The sequence below is a fragment of the Phacochoerus africanus genome, chromosome 3 (genome assembly GCF_016906955.1).
Source record: "Phacochoerus africanus isolate WHEZ1 chromosome 3, ROS_Pafr_v1, whole genome shotgun sequence".
Lineage (NCBI taxonomy): Eukaryota > Metazoa > Chordata > Mammalia > Artiodactyla > Suidae > Phacochoerus > Phacochoerus africanus.
In genome coordinates this window covers 196,878,313-196,900,114 of record NC_062546.1, presented here as the reverse complement: position 1 = coordinate 196,900,114, position 21,802 = coordinate 196,878,313, and the positions used below count along the sequence as shown (strand labels likewise).

Genomic DNA, 21,802 nt, shown 5'->3' with positions numbered 1-21,802 from the left:
TGGGGAAACATTTCATCCAATGAGTAGCTGCTCTTCATCTAGATAAAAATACCCTTTCAACACCATATAAAAATACTCTTTTCACATCCTTGTGTGAAAATCTAGGTATAAAATAATGTGCAAACTTGGATACTGTCCCACCCAGTGATGGGTATCTAGTACTCTGGTGGGTGGGGAGGTGGTGGGGGTGCCATTCCACCTCTTCCTTCTAGAAACACTATTTTTGCTTGGTTTCATGACACTCTGCTCTCTTGAATTTTTTTTCTAACACTCTGCTTCTTTCTTTTCAGCTTCCTCACTTGGAATGCTGGTATTCTTGGGGGGCTTTGTCCCATGTCCCCAGCTCATTTTACTCTCTTAGGTGAAAACAACTACTCCCTTGACCACATCGACTACATTTGTCCCTAGACCTGTGTCTCTGGTCTGTTTTCAAGTCCCCAAGCATCCAAACCCTACTTTCCATCATCCATTGGATGTCTTTCATCATGTCTAAAACCCACCTTGCCCCAAACCACGGTCCTCGTCTTCCTGTCTTAAATCCGACCCTCTTCTAGTGTCCCCCATCTCATAAGTACACCAGCATCCACCCAGAAGCCCGGAGTGACCACAGATACCTCTCTTTCCCCATCCCAAATATCCCATCCATCACCAGTCCTGCTGATCCAAATTTTAAAATATCTCATCTCATTCCCAGTGCTTCTGTGAGGTCTGCTGCTACAAGAAGGCAGAGCCTCTACTTATAATACAATATTATGAGCCAAAGTAAAATGGCCTGCTATTTGGATTCCAAATCATAACAATCATGATATCACCCCTGAGCCCCGCGAGGTGAAGTAAGTAGGAACACACTTCAGTTTGTAAATTCTTTTCATCTATAAATTCAGTATAAGAAGAGACCCAAAATCCCACATGGGAGGAAATTCAGTTACAAGATGAAGCTTGTCCAAGTGCTCCCTTTCAATAGGAAAACTTGAGGAATGGCCTGTTAGAGACACCGCTGGGGACATCCCTACATGGGCTTGAGCTGCCCTGACCTGGGGCCATGTAACCGCTTTTACTTTTTGTCATCCTCATGGGTGCTCAGTGTTTCTTATGCCATTTGATGCTGAGAAGACCCAAGTGACAGAAACCAAGGAGCTGAAGAAGGAAGGTGTGCTCTGGAAAGACCTTCTAAGAACTGAGGTGGTCACACCTTAAGAGCCATAAGGTGGTCACACCTTAAGAGCCAGAGGGAACCGAGAGAGGGCGCCTGTGGTGAGGGGTGGGAGACAGCCGACTCAACTGATTAACCCAGACTGAGTTGCCCTTGACCCCTAAGACTGGGTAGAAACATTTGGTCTTAATGAAGAAAGCAAATAGTGTCTCTTTTGCATAAAACCCAGTGGATGCAGAACCTAGTTACCTAGTCTTATACAGAATCTAGTACAAAGCTAGTGTGAAGACTGTGATTTCCTGGTTTGGCAGAGATAGCTAAAGTCACCTCTGTCAGAGGTTAGGAAAATGGACATTTTTCTCCTTCCTTCCTTCCTTCCTTCCTTCCTTCCTTCCTTCCTTCCTTCCTTCCTTCCTTCCTTCCTTCCTTTCTTTCTTTCTTTCTTTCTTTCTTTCTTTCTTTCTTTCTTTCTTTCTTTCTTTCTATCTTTCTTTCTTTCTGCCTCACAGGTTCTCTCTCTCACCTTCTTGGAGAGGCTGTGGAAGATGCTGACTATCTGACTGCCTTCACTGGAATCCACACTGCATAAAAAACACTTGTCCATGAACTTCACATGCTACTTTGAAGGAGAGAAAACTTGCCTTTGTAGAGGGAACTGGGTCTGCAAAGCCCCTCTGATGAAGCCGAAGGGCGTCTCTACAAAGGAGAGGGTTTTCCAGGTCAGCAGCCTCTTCCACAGGGCACATCTGGTTCCTAGTCACCCTATTCTCTATTTCAAGGGAAAACTTGCCTTGAAGAAGGACTTAGTGTTAAGTGAGTGTGTGCTTGTGAAGAAGAGGCTTTGGGTTTTGCTTCACCAGGTGACATATGGCTATATATCCAGTCCAAAGGGCGATTCTCGTCTACATTAGGTTAGCTAGAGATGTTTCAGTTTTGCTCCATTCTTATTAACACTAGAACCCAGAAAAAACAATGAAAAAATAATCAGTGTTGCAAAAGCAATTGTCATTAAATGTACTTTTTTGGTGCCTTTCGAAATCATGCTTTTCCAATTCTAGCCCCAACTTTTTTTATACTTATTTATTAAAAAATTTTTATTGGAGCATAGTTGATTTACAATGTTATATTAGTTTCAGGTACACAGCAAAGTGAATCAGTTATACATACATACATACACACAACACACACGCATATATATGCTTTTTTCCACATAGGTTATTACAAATTATTGAGTAGATTTTCCTGTGCTATATAGCATGTTCTTGTTAATTATTTTATACAGTAGTATGTGTATGTTACTACCATCCTCCCAATTCCTCCCTTCTCCCCTCACTTTCCCCTGTGGTAAACCCTAAGGTTGGTTTTGAAATCTGTGAGTTTGTTTCTGTCTTATAAATTCTTTTTTTAAAACTCAATGAATTTTATTATATTTATAGTTGTACAATGATCATCACAACCCAGTTTTATAGAATTTCCATCCCAAACCCCTGAAATAAGTTCTTTTGTATCATTTCTTATTAAAATACACATATAAATGATATATGATATTTCTCTGTCTTACTGACTTCACTGAGCGTGATAATGTCTCGGTCCATCCATGTTGTTGCAAATGGCATGTTTCATTCTTTTTTATGAGTAATATTCTATTGTGTGTGTATACATACATATGTGTGTGTGTGTGTATATCTATCTAACATCATATATATATATATATATATATATATATAACATCTTCTTTATCCATTTCTCTGTGAATGGACATTTAGGTTGTTTCCATGTCTTGGCTATTGTAAACAGTGCTGCAATGAACATTGAAGTGCATGTATCTTTTTGAATTAAGGTTTTATCCAGATATATGCCCAGTAATGGGATTGCTGGATCCATATGGTTTTTCTATATTTAGTTTTTAAAGGAACTTCCATATTGTTCTCCACAGTGGTTGCACCAATTTGTATTCCTACCAACAGTGTAGGAGGGTTTCATTTACTCCACACCCTCTCCATCATTTATTGTTTGTAGATTTTTTCACCATGGCCATTCTGAGTGATATGAGGTGATACCCCATTGTAGTTTTGATTTGCATTTCTCTAATAACTAGCAATGTTGAGGGTCTTTTCATGTGTCTTTTGGCCATCTGTATATCTTCTTTGGAGAAATTTCTATTTAGATCTTCTACCCATTTTTGATTGGATTGTATGTTTTTTTATTTTTATTTTTTCATTTCTCGATGAATTTATTACATTTATAGCTGTACAATGATCATCACAATCTGATTTTATAGGATTTCCATTCCACAACCCCAGCGCATCCCCCACCCCCGAACAGTCTCCTTTGGAAACCATAAGTTTTTCAAAGTCTGGGAGTCAGCATCTGTTCTGCAAAGAAGTTCATTCTATCCTTTTTTTAGATTTCACATGTAAGTGAAAGCATTTGATGTTGGTGTCTCATTGTATGGCTGACTTCACTTAGCATGATAATTTCTAGGTCCATCCATGTTGCTAAAAATGCTGGTATTTTGTTCCTTTTAATGGCTGAGTAGTACACCGTTGTGCATATGTAACATGTCTTCTTGATCCACTCCTCTGTCGATGGACATTTAGGTTGTTTCCATGTCTTGGCTATTGCAAATAGTGCTGCAGTGAACATTGGAGTACATGTATCTTTTCGAGTCATGGTTTTCTCTGGGTAGATACCCAGGAGTGGGATTGCTGGATCAAATGGTAGTTCTATTTTTAGTTTTCTGAGGAATTTCCATACTGCTTTCCACAGTGGTTGCACCAGTTTACAATCCCACAAACAGTGTACGAGGGTTCCTTTTTCTCCACACCCTCTCCAGCACTTATTGTTTGTAGACTTTTTGATGATGGCCATTCTGGCTGGTGTTAAGGTGGTACCTCATGGTGGTTTTGATTTGCATTTCTCTAATAATGAGTGATGTTGAACATCTTTTCATTGTGTTTTTTGGCCATCCATATGTCTTCTTTGGAGAATTGTCTGTTTAGATATCCTGCCAATTTTTTGATGGGGTTGTTTGTTTTTTTGGTATTGAGCTGCAGAAGGTGTATATAAATTCTGGAGATTATGAATTGTATGGTTTTTTTGATGTAAAGCTGAACGAGATATCTGTATATTTTGGAGATTAATCCCTTGTTGGTTGCTTCATTTGCAAAGATTTTCTCCCACTCTGCGGATTGTCTTTTTTTATCATTTCATTTACTGCACAAAAGCTTTAAAGTTTAATTATGTCCCATTTATTTATTTTTATACTATTCTAGGAGGTAGATCAAAAAAGATATTGTTGTGATTTATGTCAGAGAGTGTTCTGCCTGTATTTTCCTCTAGGAGTTTCATAGTTTCTGGCCTTATGTTTAGGTCCTTAATCCATTTTTTGTATATGGTATTAGAGAATGTTCTAATTTCATTCTTTTACATGTAGCTGTCCAGTTTTCCTAGCACCATTTATTGAAGAGACCATCTTTCCTCCATTTTATGTTTTCGCCTTTGTCATAGGTTAGTTGAGCATAGGTGCTTGGCTTTATTTCTGAGCTTTCTGTCCTATTCCATTGATCTATATTTCGTGTGTGTGTGTGTGTGTGTGTGTGTGTGTGTGTGTGTGTGTGTGTGCTGGTACCATACTGTTTTGATGAATGTAGCTCTGTAATATAACCTGAAATCAGGGAGCTTGATTCCTCCAGTTTCATTTTTCTTTTTCAAGATTGCTTTGGCTATTTGGGGTCTTTTGTGTTTCCATAAAAAATTTAAAATATTTTGTTTTAGTTCTGTAAAGAATGTTATTGTTAATTTAATAGGGATTGGATTGAATCTGTAGATTGCTTTGTATAGTGTAGTCATTTTGGTAATATTGATTCTTCTAACCCAAGAGAATGGCATATTTTCTATCTGTTTGTGTCATCTTTAATTTCTTTCATCAGTATCTTATAGTTTTCAGAGTACAGATCTTTTGTCTCTTTAGGTAGGTTTATTCCTAAGTATTTTACTCTCTTTAATGCAATGGTAAATGGGATTGTTTTCTTAATTTATTTTTTCTGATCTTTCATTGTTAGCATTTAGAAATGCAAGAGATTTCTGTGTATTTTGCTTCCTGCAACTTTACAGAATTAATTGATAAACTCTAACAGTTTTCTGGTAGCATCATCACACTTTTCTATGTGTAGTATCACGTCATCTACAAATGGTGACAGTTTACTTCTTTTCCAATTTGGATTACTTTTTTTTTCTTTTCTGATTGCTAGGCTAGAATTTCCAAAACTATGTTGAATAAAAGTGGTTGGGAGTTCCCTTCATGGCTCAGTGGTTTACAAACCTGACTGGGATCCATTAGGGTTGTGGGTCCAATTGCTGGCCTTGTTCAGTGGGTTGGGGGCTGGTATTGCCATGAGCTGTGGTGTGGTTTGTAGACTCAGCTCAGATCCCTTGTTGCTGTGGCTGTGGCATAGGCCAGCAGCTGTGGCTCCAATTTGACCCCTAGCCTGGGAACTTCCATGTGCCGAGGGTGCGGCCCTAAAAAGAAAAAAAAAAGTGGCAAGAGTGGGCATCCTTGTCTTGTTCCTGATCTTAGAGGAAATGCTTTCAGACTTCCACCCTTGAGAATGATGTTAGCTATGGGTTTGTCATAGACGGATTTTATTATGTTGAGGTAGGTTCCCTCTAGGCCCACTTTCTGGAGAATTTTTATCAAAAATGGGGGTTGAGTTTTTTCAAAAGGTTTTTTCTGCGTCTATTTAGATGATCATATGGTTTCATTCTTCAGTTTGCTGATATGGTGTATTGCACAGATTTATTTGTGGATATTGAAGAATCCTTGCATTCTTGGGATAAATCTCACTTAATCCTGTTGTATGATCCTTTTAATATGTTGTTGGATTCAGTTTGCTAATATTTTGTTGAGAATTTCTGCATCTATGTTCATCAGTGATATTGGCCTATAATTTTCCTTTTTTTAATGGTGTCTTTATCTTTCATCCCTGGTTTTGATATCAGGGATGGTGGCATCATAGAATAAGCTTGGGAGTGTTCCTTCCTCTGCAATTTTTTTGGAAGAGTTTCAGAAGAATAGGTGTTAATTCTTTGAATGTTTGATGAAATTCACCTGTGAAGACATCTGGTCCTGGACTTCTGTTTTTTGGAAGTTTTTAAATCACAGTTTTAATTTCAGTACTTGTGATTTGTCATTTTATATTGTCTATTTCTTCCTGGTTTAGTCTTGGAAGATTGCATCTCTGTAAAAATTGTTTATTTCTTCTAGGTTGTTCACTTTATTGACATATAGTTGCTTGTAGTAGCCTCTTATGATCCTTTGTATTTCTGCAGTGTCAATTGTATTTCTGTGGTGTCAATTGTAACTTCTCCTTTTCCATTTCTACTTTTATTAATTTGAGCCCTCTCCCTTTTTTTTTTGCTTAATGAGTATGGCTAACAGTGAGCCCAAACATTTATGTCTAATTTTAAGATAGTGTTTCATCATAATTGATTAATTTAGAAACTATAAAATAAGGCCAAAGAGATGGAAATTCAACAATATTGTAGATGAGACATTGGTGGGCGCGAATTACCTTTTTTTCTTTTTCTTGGAGGGACTGGTAGATGTCCATTCTGAAAGAGAAATGAGATTCATGCTATGATGTGTCCCGTTTTTACTTTGTGAGCTCAGTAATTTTAACTGCCTTCCACTCATGTCCCATTGTCAACATAAATTCAAGCTATCTTCGTGCAAAACAATCGCCACTCTAAACCTGTAACATGCTGCTCTTTGTTATCCAGACTCAGCTTTAAATTCAGCTTTAACAACTGCACCCTCTCTCTTGCTCTCCTTATGAAGTCTTGCCAGGTTTTCCCACACAACCTCTTCTACACTCACCACTTCCTCTCCATTCCCCTAGGATCCCTCTAGCTTGCGTCTTTATACCTTGCATACTCCATTGGCACACAATTGGTGAGTGACTGACAGGTGTCAGGCCCCATCAGTGGCCTTGGGCACACCAAGGTATCCAAGCCTTTGGGTAGACAAATGGGAAAAGCCAGGATGATAAAGTGTAAACTGTACTCTTACAGAATATTTTGGGATCCAGAGACGGGAGAGTGTGGTAAGCTAAATAATGTCCATCCCCCCCGCCCCCCGCTCCCCGCCCCCCGCAAATGTTCATCCTAATCCCTAGACCCATGAATATGTTAATTTACATGGCAAAAGGGACTTTAAAGCTGCAATGAAATGAAGGAGCTTGAAAATGGGGAGAAGATTCTGATTATCCAGGTGGGGCCAATGTAATCACAAGTATAAGAGGGGAGGGGTACAAAGATCAGAGTGAGGAGTAGGAGATGTGGTGACAGAGCAAGCGTTTGGAGGGATGTGAGGGAGGAGCCATGAGCCAAGGAATGCAGGCTGCTCTAGAAGTTGAAAAAGGCAAGGAACAGAGTCTCCCTGGAAGGAGGCAGCCCTGCTAACACCTTGAATCCAGTGAAACTAGTTTGAGACTTCTCGTCTCCAGAACTGTAAGACAATAGATTTGTACTGTTTTAAGGCACTAAGTGTGTGGGAAATTGTTATAGCAGCAATAGGACACAAATTCAGTGAATTTTAAAGGACTTCAGCAGAGACCATGCTATTTGAGCTGAGCCTTGCAGGCTGAGTTGGGTGGCTCAGGCAGAAAGGTGGAGAAGGTGTTTTGAAGTCTCCATGGGGTAAAGCACCTCACGTTCTAATCCATCTTGCACTCTCTGCTCAGATTCATGCCTCTAAAGCACTATCTCAGCTTTGTTAGTCAGTCCCTAACTCAAACCTCCCATGATTCCCCCATGATTAAATGGAGGGTTCAGTTTCCTTCCTTGGGCCTCAAGATCTCTATAACCAGCCCAGCTCATGTATTGAGGCTTATTACCCACAACTTCTTGACAAGTCATGGGGAGGATTTTCCTGCTATCCTGTCTATGTAGAATTCCACATTCCTACATTTTTGCCTGTTAGGACTATTCTTAAGACCCAGCTCGGCGCGACCTGCTCCATGGAACTGTCCTCAACCTCAAAGCCAGAAATGACCTTCACTCTCCCGAGCGGCTGCATTTCCTCCTGCAACAGCTCTCATTATGGTACCCAGGAGCCGTGTAGTCCTGTGGTTATAATGTACAGCCTTCCCCCTGGTTAGGGACTGGGGTCACATCTTATAGTTCCCGTGGCTTTAGATGTATCTCAAAAAATATTTGCTGAACAAAGAGCTTTTCTTCCTCATTAGAGTGGCGAAAGGAAGGACAACCTGGAGCATGTGATAGAAAAGGTCAGAAGGCACAGGGTCACCTGTGACAGAGACCTGGCCCACTTTGTCCACATCAGCAGGCTGATGTGAGGACCAAGGAGATATTTTGATATGCATTTTAAAAGAGATTTTGAGAGTGAATTTCAGATGGCTTTCAAAAAAATAATGTTGCAATATTCTGTAATCCAGAAAACACCCATTCTGATGTACTGTTTTCAGATACATAGTCTAAGACCCTCCTCTGCCAAATTTAAATTACTTTCCAGTGGCCAAATGACACACTGGCAATTATTAGTGGCAGAGTCAAGACCACACTTTACTCTCCTACCTTCAAAAGTGTAAGAGTTTATGCACTTAGAAAATTAAGCTGTAATGTAATACAGCAAGGACAGCATCCACATGGAATGTTAGTAATAATATATGCATTGTGATTTGGGCAAGGGGTGAGGGTATCATGATAGTTTTCTGGACACTGAGAAATTTTGCTAAAGCTGGAAGTTGGTGACTTGTGACATTGAATCCTTGATTTCAACCCTTTGTCACTGGAATACCTCAATCAGGATTTTTAGGGGCGATCCACCGCAGCGCAGACTCATCTTCCAGTTCTTGGATGCTTCATGCTTTCCTTCAGCTTCAAATTCCTTGAGGGTGAACCATTTTCCATTCTTGCTCTTTATACACTTCTGCCAGATGCCTGTTAGACCAAGACAAGCTGAGTCTTGCTCCGGACTATGAAAACCCCAGAACTTAACTCCTCACTATGTGGGTCTGGGCCACCCATTTTGGGTTCAGAATGGGCAGCAGGAGGGCTGAGCTCCCTCCCCAGGGCCCCACAGCGGCCTCAAAGGTGGGGGCAGAAGTTGACTTCTTGCTGTGTGTGCGCACTTTGACCTTCATGCAATGACAATAATTACTACCAATACTTAAAAAAAAATTTCACTATATTTAAAAGAAAAAAACATGGGCAAGATTCTTTCCTTTCCCTTCTCTAGGACCTGGGATAGAGCTGGGCTGAGTTTCTGAGGGGGCACATGAGGTCACAGGAGAGGCTGTGTGGCAACTGTCACGACAGCTACATCTGCTTTGTCTTGTGCAAAAGCTGGTCATCCAGCCAAAGGCAATCAATTATTTCTCATATTTTGAACTCATGGCTATTTTACATTAAGAGCAATTATGGAAATGTTATCCAGTGGGAAAAGTTAAAGTACACATGTGCTACATAGTCATTGGGTAAACATTTATACTTGGTGCCTAAAGAACGATATTTTAGGGGGAATCAATTAGGCTAGGTGAACATTTGTACTGTACTTTGCAATTCTGATTTTCAAAGTATTTTATATCTATTAATCTCATATTTTTCTCCTTATAACATGGTGAGGAAAGTCTTATTTATTATTCCCATTTTGTAGAGGACTAAGAGACTTAGTAACTTGGCCCATACGAAATAGACTCTCTTGGTACAGCTGCGACTTGGATCCCGGTCTTGTGAGTCAAAATCCTCTGCGCCTCTCAATTAGCACAAGGCCACACAGACGCTATAGGGAAGGGGGCTATGAAGGTTGCCATTGGATTTCTCAAATGTGCACATTTCCCGCCCTGTTATTGAAGCCCTAGTTCTTGTATTGGGTCCTGGATGGGCACATGTGGACCTTTTCCATGGGGGAAAGGGGAGATGGACTGGTAGGCTCATGTTTCTTAATTTTAAAAGTGTAGAAGTGCCACCTTTCCTCCAGCGTCTCTGGGATTCTATGTGGAAAAATCAAACAGAGTGGAACAGAGGTTGCTTTCTTTTGAAAGGCCTGCTTCAAGGCTGGCTCTTGCCTGGCCTCTGGGAACTTGGATCTGGGGAGGGATCTCACCACTCCTGGAACTTAAAAGAGTGGCTCCTTGTGCCTAAAATACAAAAATATGGTTTATGCAGAACACCTGCTTTTTTTCTGGGAGTGTGGTGTCTAGGCTTGTGCTAGGCAGAGGGCACCTATGTAACTAACCCCTGATAAAAACCCAGGACTCTTAGACTTGGAGCAGCTTCCCTTTCTGACAATATTTCACATGTGTTGTTACAGTTCATGGCTGGAGAATTAAGGGCTTCCTGGTGACACAACTGGGAGAGGACTCTTGGAAACTGGTACATGGTTTCCTCTGGACTTTGTCCCAGGTGCCTTTTCCTTTTGCTGATTTTGCTGCTTTGCATCCTTTCACTTGAAAAAAATTACAGCCATGAGTTCAACTCTATGCTGCTTCCTCTGAGTTTCCTAGTGACTCTCCAAACCTGGGGATGGTCTTAGAGAGCCCCGACACAGGTGTCTACTCCCCAAATGGTGTATTAGTCACATGGGCATTTTCCAGCTGAAAAGAGCAGAAGGCCATGAAACCCACCTTGTTCCATTTTCTTCTTATATAAAACCCCCTCTGCTGGACCACATGTCACAGGAAGTTGAGGACTTTGAAAATCCATATTTTCTACTCTGGGAATTCTTGGACCTGCAAGGAAGCATTATTTATTATTATTATTACTATTATTTGATTCCATCTTCCTCTCTGACTGTGCACTCTCTCTCCTTGCCCATCATGAGATCCTTCTTTATAATTTAAAATGTATTGGAATGACTTCCCTCATGAATTAGTTCTATTTCTAAGCCTTTCTTTTATGGCAGATTAGACACATAAAGATAATATCATCCTCCACTCCCATGGACATCCTGTGTGGCTCACAACATAACTACTCATCTAAAATCCTACTTGCACACCTCGTGAGAAGGATCTGAATTCCCACACTTGCTGGTCCCAGCTACCTCTCACCTGATACTTTTTTTCCTGCTCTTGGAAGGAAGATTTCTAGTCATACTATTGCTTTGAAGTTATGCAGATGGAGAAAAAACTCTCAACTTTTAATTTTTTCTCCCCAAATGAGGCCTTAACTGGGGGAAAAAAGCAGGATGGCGGTGGAGCCCCCGGCAAGGATAGTGTCTGTCTTCCCCTCCTTGCTCTCTGCTTTGTTTCACTTCTCCTTCATGTGTGACTCCTCCATGGATTAAAGGAAAGGTCAGGGCAGGGTGCTTTAGGAGAAACTACAAATGGCTTGGGGAGAGGGCCTCTGGGCATCTTTGGGGTAGGATGCTGGGATCCGATTACTCTGAAGCAGATGTTGAAAGTCTTGGAATTTAGTAGCAGAAGCACCGGCTCTTGCTCTTCTGACCAACATGGAAGCGATCCATTAAAAACTCTTGTTGGGGCTCCTCTCTGGAGGGGAAGGATGGGTTGGCCACATTCTTTCCAGAGTTGGTTCTATTAGAGTTTGGGTGAGCGTAGAAGACCTCTCAGTCTAATTCACCTGCTACCCACCCTTTAAAGAGGAGGAAATTGAAGCAAAAAAGAACAAGTGACAAGCTGAAGTTATAGAGTCAAAGGAAGTTTTGGAATTAGGACACAGGTCTAGTCTTCCTACTCAGGGTCTTCCTTGGTGGAGAGCTTCTGGTTCTCTGTGTGCAAGAAAAGGATCAGCTAAATATCATGTGAGCCATTCCCTTTATGTTTGTTCTTTATATTTTACTCCTCAAAAGTTATCAGTAAGTGAGAGGAGGCCTGCACAGGCCCAAGGAGGCCCGGGATCTCTCACAGATCAGCTGGCTAATCAATGGAGTGGCTGTTACCGCCATCCTGTCATGTTGTTGAAATTGACCAAGAACAATGAATATCCTAACATTTGTTATTGGCATTGTAAGCCAATTAAGAAACCTGACTAATCACTCAGAACATAGAGTATAAAATAAAAATTCAGATGTTTAATTATTAAGTGTATTAATCACTTCTTTTTACCTCTTTTTCCGCCTTTTTTCCGAGGCCCAGTGTTGGCTGTTTTTTTCCCTGAGGAAGTAGAAAAATAACATGAATGTCTCATTTATACCACTGCAAATAACAACAGTGTTTTCCAAAAACAGTTAAAAGTGACTTTTCAGGAACATATCTAACACGTCAAGAATAATATCAACTGTGAGATCAGGAGTTAATAACATTTTTTGCAAAAAGCTAGACAATAAATGTTTGAGGTGTGGTGCTCCATCACCTCTCTTGTGAATCCTCAATTCTGCTCTTGTATTTTGAAAGAATGTATAGGTAATATATAAATAAAAAGATGTGACTATGGATAAGTTCCAATAGAACTTTCTTTGCAAAATAGCTCATGGGCTGAATTTGCCTTGTGGGCCATAGTTTGTGGAACTGGCCTAGATATAGCTAGTTACAAACATGATATTTAACTGAGATGTATTCTAAATTTCTTCTACTCATATTCATGATGGACTCTGTAGGTCAGATAGCTACTACAACCTAAACTTGAAAAAAGATTTCTGTACTAAATATGCTGGCAAAAATGACTAAGGTCTTCCAAACTAGCTTAATGAAGGGGAGCTTATAAAATTGATGCCCAAGTTCTAAAAGTGTAGGGTTAGAGATAGCACAAAGTGTGGACTTGAAGGATACCTCAGAAGAATATAGTATGTAATTTAAGTGTTGATTGTGTCTAAAAAAAAGAGCGAGTCATGTCTCGGTACATGTTGAGGTCTTCCACTATGCCAACGTGCTTGGTTGTTGAAGTCAAGCATACGGTGTGGATGATTTCTTGCTGAAGGTATATGCCCATCAGTCTGTGCCTATCACTGGCATCCTGGGGCGCTAATTTGGGTTATGCAGGATCCAGGAGAAAAATCCTCCCCAGATACTCAATCATGACTAGTCTTTCCTTTACATAGCTTATGACCAGATGATCCTGGAAAGGAATCTTTCAACCAAACACAAAAACCTTCAGGTTGATAATACTATCTTATATTCTGGGGCTTTGCCCTAACAATTACTCGTGTGTGGTGTGTGTGTGTGTGTGTGTGTGTGTGTGTGTGTGTGTGTGTTTAAATCTCATCAAAATAAAAATGGCCCCATGAAAAATGTATTGATGATTCCCATCTCTTAAGAAATCACACCCCATGCAAATCAAAACCACGATGAGGTACCACCTTACACCAGCCAGAATGGCATCATCCAAAAGTCTACAAACAATAAGTGCTGGAGAGGGTGTGGAGAAAAAGGAACCCTCGTACACTGTTGGTGGGATTGTAAATTGGTGCAACCACTGTGGAAAGCAGTATGGAGATTCCTCAGAAAACAAAACATAGAACTACCATTTGATCCAGCAACCCCACTCCTGGGCATCTATCCAGAGAAAACCACAACTCACAAAGACACATGTACTCCGATGTTCATTGCAGCACTATTTGCAATAGCCAAGACATGGAAACAACCTAAAAGTCCCTCGACAGAGGAGTGGATCCAGAAGATGTGGTACATATACACAATGGAATATTACTCAGCCGTCAAAAAGAATGAAATACCAGCATTTTTAGCAACATGGATAGACCTAGAAACTATCATGCTAAGTGAAGTCAGCCATACAATGAGACACCAACATCAAATGCTTTCACTGTCACGTGGAATCTGAAAAAAGGACAGACGGAACTTCTTTGTGGAACAGATGCTGACTTACAGACATTGAAAAACTTATGGTCTCCAGAGGAGACAGTTTGGGGGGTGGGGGGATGTGCTTGGGCTGTGGGATGGAAATCCGGTGAAATCAGATTGTTATGATCATTATACAACTACAGATGTGATAAATTCATTTGAGTAATAAAAATAAATTAAAAAAAAAAAGAAATCACACCCCAAGATCAAGCATGTTCAACCTGACAAGATGTTGCCCTTAGGAAGTTTATCAAGACATTGTGGAGGGACACTGAGAGGAAACATAAATAAATCTTCATAAAAGAATCATAAGCATTGCTACGATCCTGATGACTTAAGAGAAGCAAGTGAAATGGGGGAAAGGTAGATTTCAAAGTAGATGAAATTATTTTAAAAAATTGCTCTAGATTGATTGCTTTCAAAGAACATGATTGTGTCAAGTATGGTGATTAAGAGTTGCCAGCTATAAAAGGTTATCTGCACAGGTGTGGCTTTCTGTGGAAGTCCTCTCTTGTCACTAAATGATGCTGAAGTCGTATGTGTACCCGGAAAAATGGCCAGTTCTGACTGCATGTGTCTCTCTCTCTCTTTTCCTGCAAGAATCAAAGCCCAGTGTTGTATGAGCAGACACTTGGGCTCTCTTTTTACTTTCTCCTTGCTCTCCTTTTCCATTCAGCGATGAAATTGAAACCCCTGCCCTGGTGATAACCTGAGTCTGTACAAAAAGTAGCTGTTATCAGCAAACGCACATTCTCTTGCTCTCAGTTTCTCTTCTGCTTAAATCTTCTGGGTTTCATTGAAGCCTGTTGAGCACAAACAGGTTGAGGGCAAACAAACAGAAACTTGTACTACAGCTCAGTTTTCAGAAATATGGTCTGAAGAACAGATCCATATGTAATAAAGTGCTGCTGAATTTTACAGTGGTTATTTGCCTGTTAGCCAGCGCCATGTTTTCTTATATCTAGGAAGTAAAACACCTGGATACAGTGGGATTAAACTATTTGGGTCTACCATCTTAATTACCACCTACTAACACTAAAATCCTACATTAACTCTTAAAAATAATAATGTGGTCAGGAAAATGAAAAAAGTCATTTAAAAATACATATTTTTTTGCTTTGTAGGGCCAAACCCATGACATATGGAAGTTCCCAGGCTAGTGGTTGAATTGGAGCTGTAGCCACTGGCCTACACCACAGCCACGGTAACACGAGATCCAAGCCACATCTGCAACCTACACCACAGCTCACAACAATGCTGGATCCCTAACCCACTGAGGAAGGTCAGGGATCAAATCCACATCCTCATGGATACTAGTTGTATTCGTTTCTACTATGCCACAATGGGAACTCCTAAAAATATTCTTTTTAACAGTTGGGAATAATAATTATGGGCGAAAAAGTATATCAGGATGTTCAGGTGAACTTTTGTTTGCCTCAGAGTTTCAGAGTCCTCAACATACAAGAACAGTGCAATGGGAGATAAGTATGCATATATTCTAAAGTGTGGTGCTAGTCTAGCCCTGTTGCACAGAGAGAGGCTACATTTCTTTCAAGAGAAATGTCAGGTGAAGATGCCCCTCAAACCAAGAGAAAATATGCTAAAAGATCCACACAGGAAATGGATCTCAGTCCTTCAGGACATCAGACGACCAGACTCATCTTTAGCAGCATAAAGATGAAAGGCATGGCTAGAGTATTCTGGGTGAGAGAAGGGCTGAGCGAAGCCAGCAAGGGAATCCACGAAGAAGTGTGATTCCTATGGCCTGGTGAGGGGCCCTGTTGCTGGGAATTGAACTGGGTATTCTTGAGAGATGCTCTTCCTAAAAGAACCACATAGAGCAACAAAGTAACTGCAGCAGGAGTGAAGCTTTCAGAAGGACCATGCAATGTCTTCATTCCCAAGGATGTTGGCCATCACTCACTACTGAGAGGTGATAAAATATATAGTTTCTGCTATGTTAGTGGGAAATTCCTAGTCACAATCTTTTTCCTAGAGAGAGTTTTAGATTGTAATATGTCTAAGATTTGGCAAATTTGTAGATGTGAGTCAGGGACTGGCTGAACTGTGAGCAGGATCACGATGGGGTAGCCTAGCAGGAGGTGGTGTCTGTCTGATTTGCTTGCCTCACTTCTCCTTCGCAGCAGTTTTCTCCTGGCTGGAAGGGAAGCTCAGCGGAGATCTGCAGTCATTTGAAAAGAAGAAGGGAAGCTTTGCCTCTTAGAACTTCTACATGACAGGGTATCGGAGGGATGGTCGGAACTGAAAATCTGACTCTGTAGAAACAGATGTAAAGGTCTCAAGATGAACTTCAGAATGATTAGCTGCTGGTTTTGCTCTTGCAGTCACTCCTTAGGCTCTGGGTTCACGAAGTGGACAAGAGTGCTGTCCATGGTCATTTCTGAGTCCAGTGGTAGATACAGAGAATGTGAAGCCGTGTGTGAAGCTGGACGGGGCTTTGGTGGGCAGTCAGTGTCTTTATTATTATTTATTATCTCAGTTTATTTTCCTTTTCGTAAGAGTAACTGAGGCAGAAGAGGAGAAGCAACAGACCCAAGTTCACATGCGTACCTTACCGTGGATGGGGCGTGAAGAAGAACAGCTATGTCACTTGGGAGTCACACAGTGCTTTATGGTTACAACTATTTCCAGCCTCAAAAGTTATCAGTTCATCAGAGGCAGCACTGCAGTGGCCCTGGGTCCTGGGTTCTGGTTGCAGGTTCATTACCATGTTACTTTTTTGCAATATTATCTTTTTCTCCCTGTCATATCTAGAAGTTGACTAAATCTGATATATTTCTCAACAGTTAGTAGCTACAGAAAGCAATTAGAGAAATGGATTTGTTACTAAAAGCACAGAATAAAGCTGAGAATTTAGATGTTTAGCTATCGAAAATCTATTTATTTATATGTATATATTTATTTATTACCTCTTGGTCTGCCTCTTTTCTTTGGGGCTCTTTTACTCTGAGTTTTAGGTCTGCCTCTCTTTCTCTCTGAGAAAATAAAAAACATAATAAAACAGATGCTGCTGAAAAGTTGTATTGCATATAATAGTGCTTTTCAAAACTTCCATTTTATTATCAATTTTCAAGTGCCTACTGCATAAAGAAAAATATATAACCCATAAACTTGCATTTACCAAGCCTTTGATAGTTAACCTGGGTTTATCCTAGATTTTGCAACTTACCTCATATTAATCCAAGTGCATTTGCATCTACATTAGTTTAAAAAAAATTGACAGTTTTATTCCTCGTATCTCAAGGAACACTGTGAGAATAATAATGATGAGCGCTAACAGTTGTTAAGTGTTCATTATACAGTAGACATGACCATAAGACCCATATATCTGCTAGTTTATTTTAGGGACTTTTACTACCCCCACTACCAGGGAAGAAACCAAAGCACCCAGAAATTTAAAAATTAAGTGAAACAATGCAGATTTCTTTTGGTTGAGAGACAGAATCAATGGCAGCAACGCAAGAATTTTCATTGTCTAGGGAGATATGATGGTGAACTACACAGATAAAATACTAGCCATCATCTTGGCCCCAAATGAAGGCTTTGGGGCTGAAAATATGAAAAGGGTCTAAAGAACTAACCAAGAAAATATTGCCCAAGGGAAATTTGTAGAAATGCAAATTCAAGTCCCACAAAACTTTAGAGTTATGGATATCAAGGAAGGGTTAATTGAAACCCTATCTCAGGGTAACATGCTCGCAGATTCAGCAGGTGATTGGATTTGGGTGGAAAGATGGTGAGGCTTGTGCAAGTAAATCTCCCGAGTGCCGTGTTCAAATGTGTTGATCTCCAAAGCAGGGACGTGAAATACACACCCTTCCTTCTTTCCTCTCCTCTCTCTGCTCCCCTCCCCCCCACCCTCCTTCTCTTCTTTCCCCCCTTGGCTCTCTCTGCTTCTTTCCTCTGTTCAATGACGAGACTACAATTTGAGCTTGTTCAGCTATAGACATCTTAAGCAAACAAAAAATTCTTCTGACTCTTTATATTTTTCTCTGGTACTGTTTGATTCACCTTTCATCAAACCTGTTGAGGCCAAAAAATTTAAACGTTTAAAAGTAGTCTCATTCAGCTTACCAGAGTTCTCCTTACTAGGAGATTTGGGGTTTAAGACTTGCTAATAATTATTCTTTATGAATTTTATCCCTCAACTACCCCCAGCCCACAGGAAGTAGCATGACTATTCTTGGGTTTCTGTACAAATATTATCTATTGACACCGGAGACTTGCCCTAGACTTCGAGTTAAGGGCTCACCTCCCCTCAAGGCAAGTGAGAAGGCTTCAGTGTCAAGGTATTGATCTGTTTCTCTGAGAGTTTGAGGGAGGCAGAGATGTTTAAAGACTCAAGCCAGGAAAAGTCTAGGGAGGGTGATCGTCTTGTGAGCCACCTCCACACCCACTGATAGGGGTGCGGTTCTCACAAGCCATGAAGAGGTGCAGTTTTCACGAGTCTCCCCGGGGAAAGGAGAGGCACCATTAGTTCTTGAGAGATAGTCTGTCCAGGAGGATCATTTGGATGAAAGACGTGACCCCAGGAAGGGTGTGGACCTCCTGGAAGTGGTAGGCAGTCAGTTGGATGTCCTGCATCCAGGAAACTTCAGTTGGGATTCTCCCTAAAAGGGGGGTCTCTGAAGAACCCACAAATGTGGCTCATGCATCTACAATTTCTGGGAGACATGTAGGATCTACTGTAAGAGAGCCATTCTTGCTTCTTATCATATCTTCTCACCCTCTTCCCCAAACTTGAATTAGCTGAAAACAACAGATATTGAGTGGCGTTAGAGAGGACGTGTGGGTGAGAGACATGGCTGGCCTTACCCGACTCCCTCACAGTGTATATTATATCCATTCAGTCTTTTAAATATCAAATGAGATTATCATTGCTGCTGAAAAGGACTAGGACAATGTTGGAGCTTATCTAAGACTTTATCTTGGGGCATGGAAAGAACTATTTGAGAGAACAGATTTGACAAGGAAGTAAGCAGGAGAAGGAGCAAATATAATTTATGCTTAGAGTACCTTTTCCAACTATTTACAACAAATTGAGTATGGCAGAGAGATTTCACAAAAGCTCAGAGGATTAAAGTCTTGGGGCTGGGTAAGTATAACCAGGGAAATAACCAAGATGATAAAGATAACCATGGAGAAAAAAATGATAGAGATGCTAGAAATATATGTATATGTTTATTTATATTTATATTGAATGTATAATGATATGTTTAATTATGTTTGTTGGAAATGGAAAAAATACATCCAAAAATATTTTAACTCCAGATGAAAAAGCTTTCCACTTCTGCAGGACCATATAAATGCAACAGCCGTATTTTATATGTTATGATGTTAAAGAATGAACAAAAGAAATAAAGTGTACAGGAAAAACACAAGTAGAATGGGAGAGGGAAGAGAAAAAGAGAGACAAAGAAGAGAAAGAAAAGGAAGAGTGAGATAAAAATGAAAATTCCAGAGAATAGAGCATCATTTATCTTTTTCATCCCCTACAGCACCAACACAGCATTGTGTGTGTTTGGTTTAAATAACTTTCTTTTTCAGGCTTAGGTCTGATGTAATATACCATAAGTCTGGCTTCTGTTTAATTGATTCGAGTTCTCTCTTGTCTGTTTCTTCTCATTCTGTGCTCATTAATTGCAGCAAACTTTCCTAACATTTTCTCCCTCATTTCCCATTCAAGGCTAGCTGGTCTGGCCACAAAGCTCTGTGCTAAATCCAAGTTCGAGCTCCTTTTTATTACCAAAGGCCTCAGGTGACAAGAAGGCTAGGTTTGAACCCATGGAGAGTCTGACATTTCCTCTTTATTTGAGGAAGTCAGTGACTTAGTCTGAAAACATAGTGGACAAGTGGGCAGATTGCTGTTTGTTACCCATAATGATTCTTTCTTCCATAGGAATAGAGTTACAGCCAGACCCATGGCTGCCTGCCTAGAGATTGTGTTTCTCAGCCTCACTTGTAGGTAGCTCTGGCCATGTGACTAAGCTTTGGCCAGTGGGATGTGAGCAGAAGATTCTGGGTTTTCCTGTTAAAAGAAATAGGTGAGTGATTTCCCTATCAATGAAAGACAGTAAATAAATCAAAATAACAAAGAAATACTTGAGGGACAATTCAAGAAAAAGGTTCCTGAAGTTATACTAAAAAATTGAATATATATATCATAAGGACATGAATTTTCACATTGGAGCAGAGAAAACTGATGCCAGTCAACCCTGAAATATATTCCATAAAACTCACTGGGCTTGAAAGATAAGCAAAGTATTAAGTAGGCAGCCTAAGCAAAAAGACAAGGTCATTTTCAAGGGAGAGGGATATCGTTGACTGTAGAATTTCCCACAGCATCATTCAATGCCACAACAAAGTGAGAAAAAATACCTACAAAATGCTTCTAGAAGTAAAGATCAAGAAAATTACTTTTTAGGTATAAATGATAAAAACAAATACTTCTAAATAGGAAAATTGTGGAAAAAATTGTTTCTATGAGTCCTTATTGAGAAAACTATTAGGAGATCCACTTTAGCAAATCAAGACAGGACTGGAAAAATTTTGACAAAAAGATGAAAATGAAAGTGGGAATGAGGTGATAGGCCAGAATGATAAATGTGTATGTCCTGACAATATAGAAATGATGTAATAATTTAAAAAAATTGGGGAGTTCCCTTCGTGGTGCAGTGGTTAACGAATTTGACTAGGAACCATGAGGTTGTGGGTTCTATCCCTGGCCTCGCTCAGTAGGTTAAGGATCCAGTGTTGCTGTGAGCTGTGGTGTAGGTCAGCAGCTGCAGCTCCGATTGGACCCCTAGCCTGGGAACCTCCATGTGCCACGGGTGCGGCCCTAAAAAGACCAAAAAAAAAAAAATATGGGAAGAAGGGAGAAATATGGGTGACAGAGCAAAGCCTGCTTTATGGTTAAGAGTTAAAGGGTATTATCTGGATAAATCAAGGGTAAATATAAAGCTCATTTAATAGAGGTAGGTAAACATAATGGGAACATCATGGTCTCAACTGGGTAGAAGAGGAGAAGGCACAAAGAAATAGGACACATACCAATTTTATAAATATCCTGAGTGGGAAATCGATAGGTTCTGTCTAAAGAGAGTTCCAAAGGTATGACATAAAGGTAATTCTCAGAGGAATTCCCACTGTGGCTCAGCAGATTAAAGACCCAACACAGTCTCCGTGAAGATTCGGGTTTGACACCTGGCCTCGCTCAGTGGGTTAAGGATAAGGTAATTCTGAGAGTAATCACTATGACAAAAGCATACACCTTTGTAGATATAAGAAGGTGTATATACTCCTAACCAGTGGGTATATGGGAAATAAACAGGGGCTCAATCATTTATTTCTTTTAAGGGAAATACTGAAAAGTGGCTCATATTTTTTTCTGCTCGGAAGCCATTGGCTAGGACTTAGTCTCATGGCTCGGGAATGTTGAGAAGTTCAGTCTCAGCTAAGCAGTCATATGCCTGGCTATAACCATTACAACAAAAATGCAAATCTTCCTAGGTATCACAAGTACACACATACACATAAATGTATTGAAAACAGAAGGCAGAGTATTGACATGTTTAATATCCAAGACACTAGGGCATGTGATATAAATTAATATGACAGGAATAAGATCAAACATTTTGGTCCTAACGATAAAAGTAAGTGGGCTTAACTCATTTAGGTATATATTTTGAGATTGGTTTACAAAGCTTACCCCCAACTTTTAATCACATACACCAGACTCAAGTAAAGACATAAAAATGTTGAAAATGAATGCCCAAGTAATACATTTAACAAGGTTGATATGATTGATACATATTCAACTCCATACCTAGAAAATAGAAATAGAGAATAT

General features: G+C 40.1%; 1 protein-coding gene across 10 annotated transcripts in view; it reads right to left on the bottom strand.

Moving 5' to 3' along the window:
- Positions 1-21,802, bottom strand: part of SP100 (SP100 nuclear antigen) — an 82,657-nt gene that overhangs the window by 7,861 nt on the left and 52,994 nt on the right. For 7 of the 10 annotated variants that reach the window (XM_047773724.1, XM_047773725.1, XM_047773722.1 and 4 more), the window contains 5 exons: positions 16,863-16,928; positions 12,241-12,288; positions 10,801-10,905; positions 8,973-9,115; positions 6,727-6,766 (listed from right to left, as the gene is read on the bottom strand). In XM_047773724.1, the coding sequence (XP_047629680.1) occupies positions 6,727-6,766; positions 8,973-9,115; positions 10,801-10,905; positions 12,241-12,288; positions 16,863-16,928 (402 nt within the window). Of the gene's footprint in view, positions 1-1,655; positions 2,107-6,726; positions 6,767-8,972; positions 9,116-10,800; positions 10,906-12,240; positions 12,289-16,862; positions 16,929-21,802 lie in introns of those variants that run through there. The other 3 variants (XM_047773723.1, XM_047773726.1, XM_047773732.1) reach the window with 2 other exon arrangements.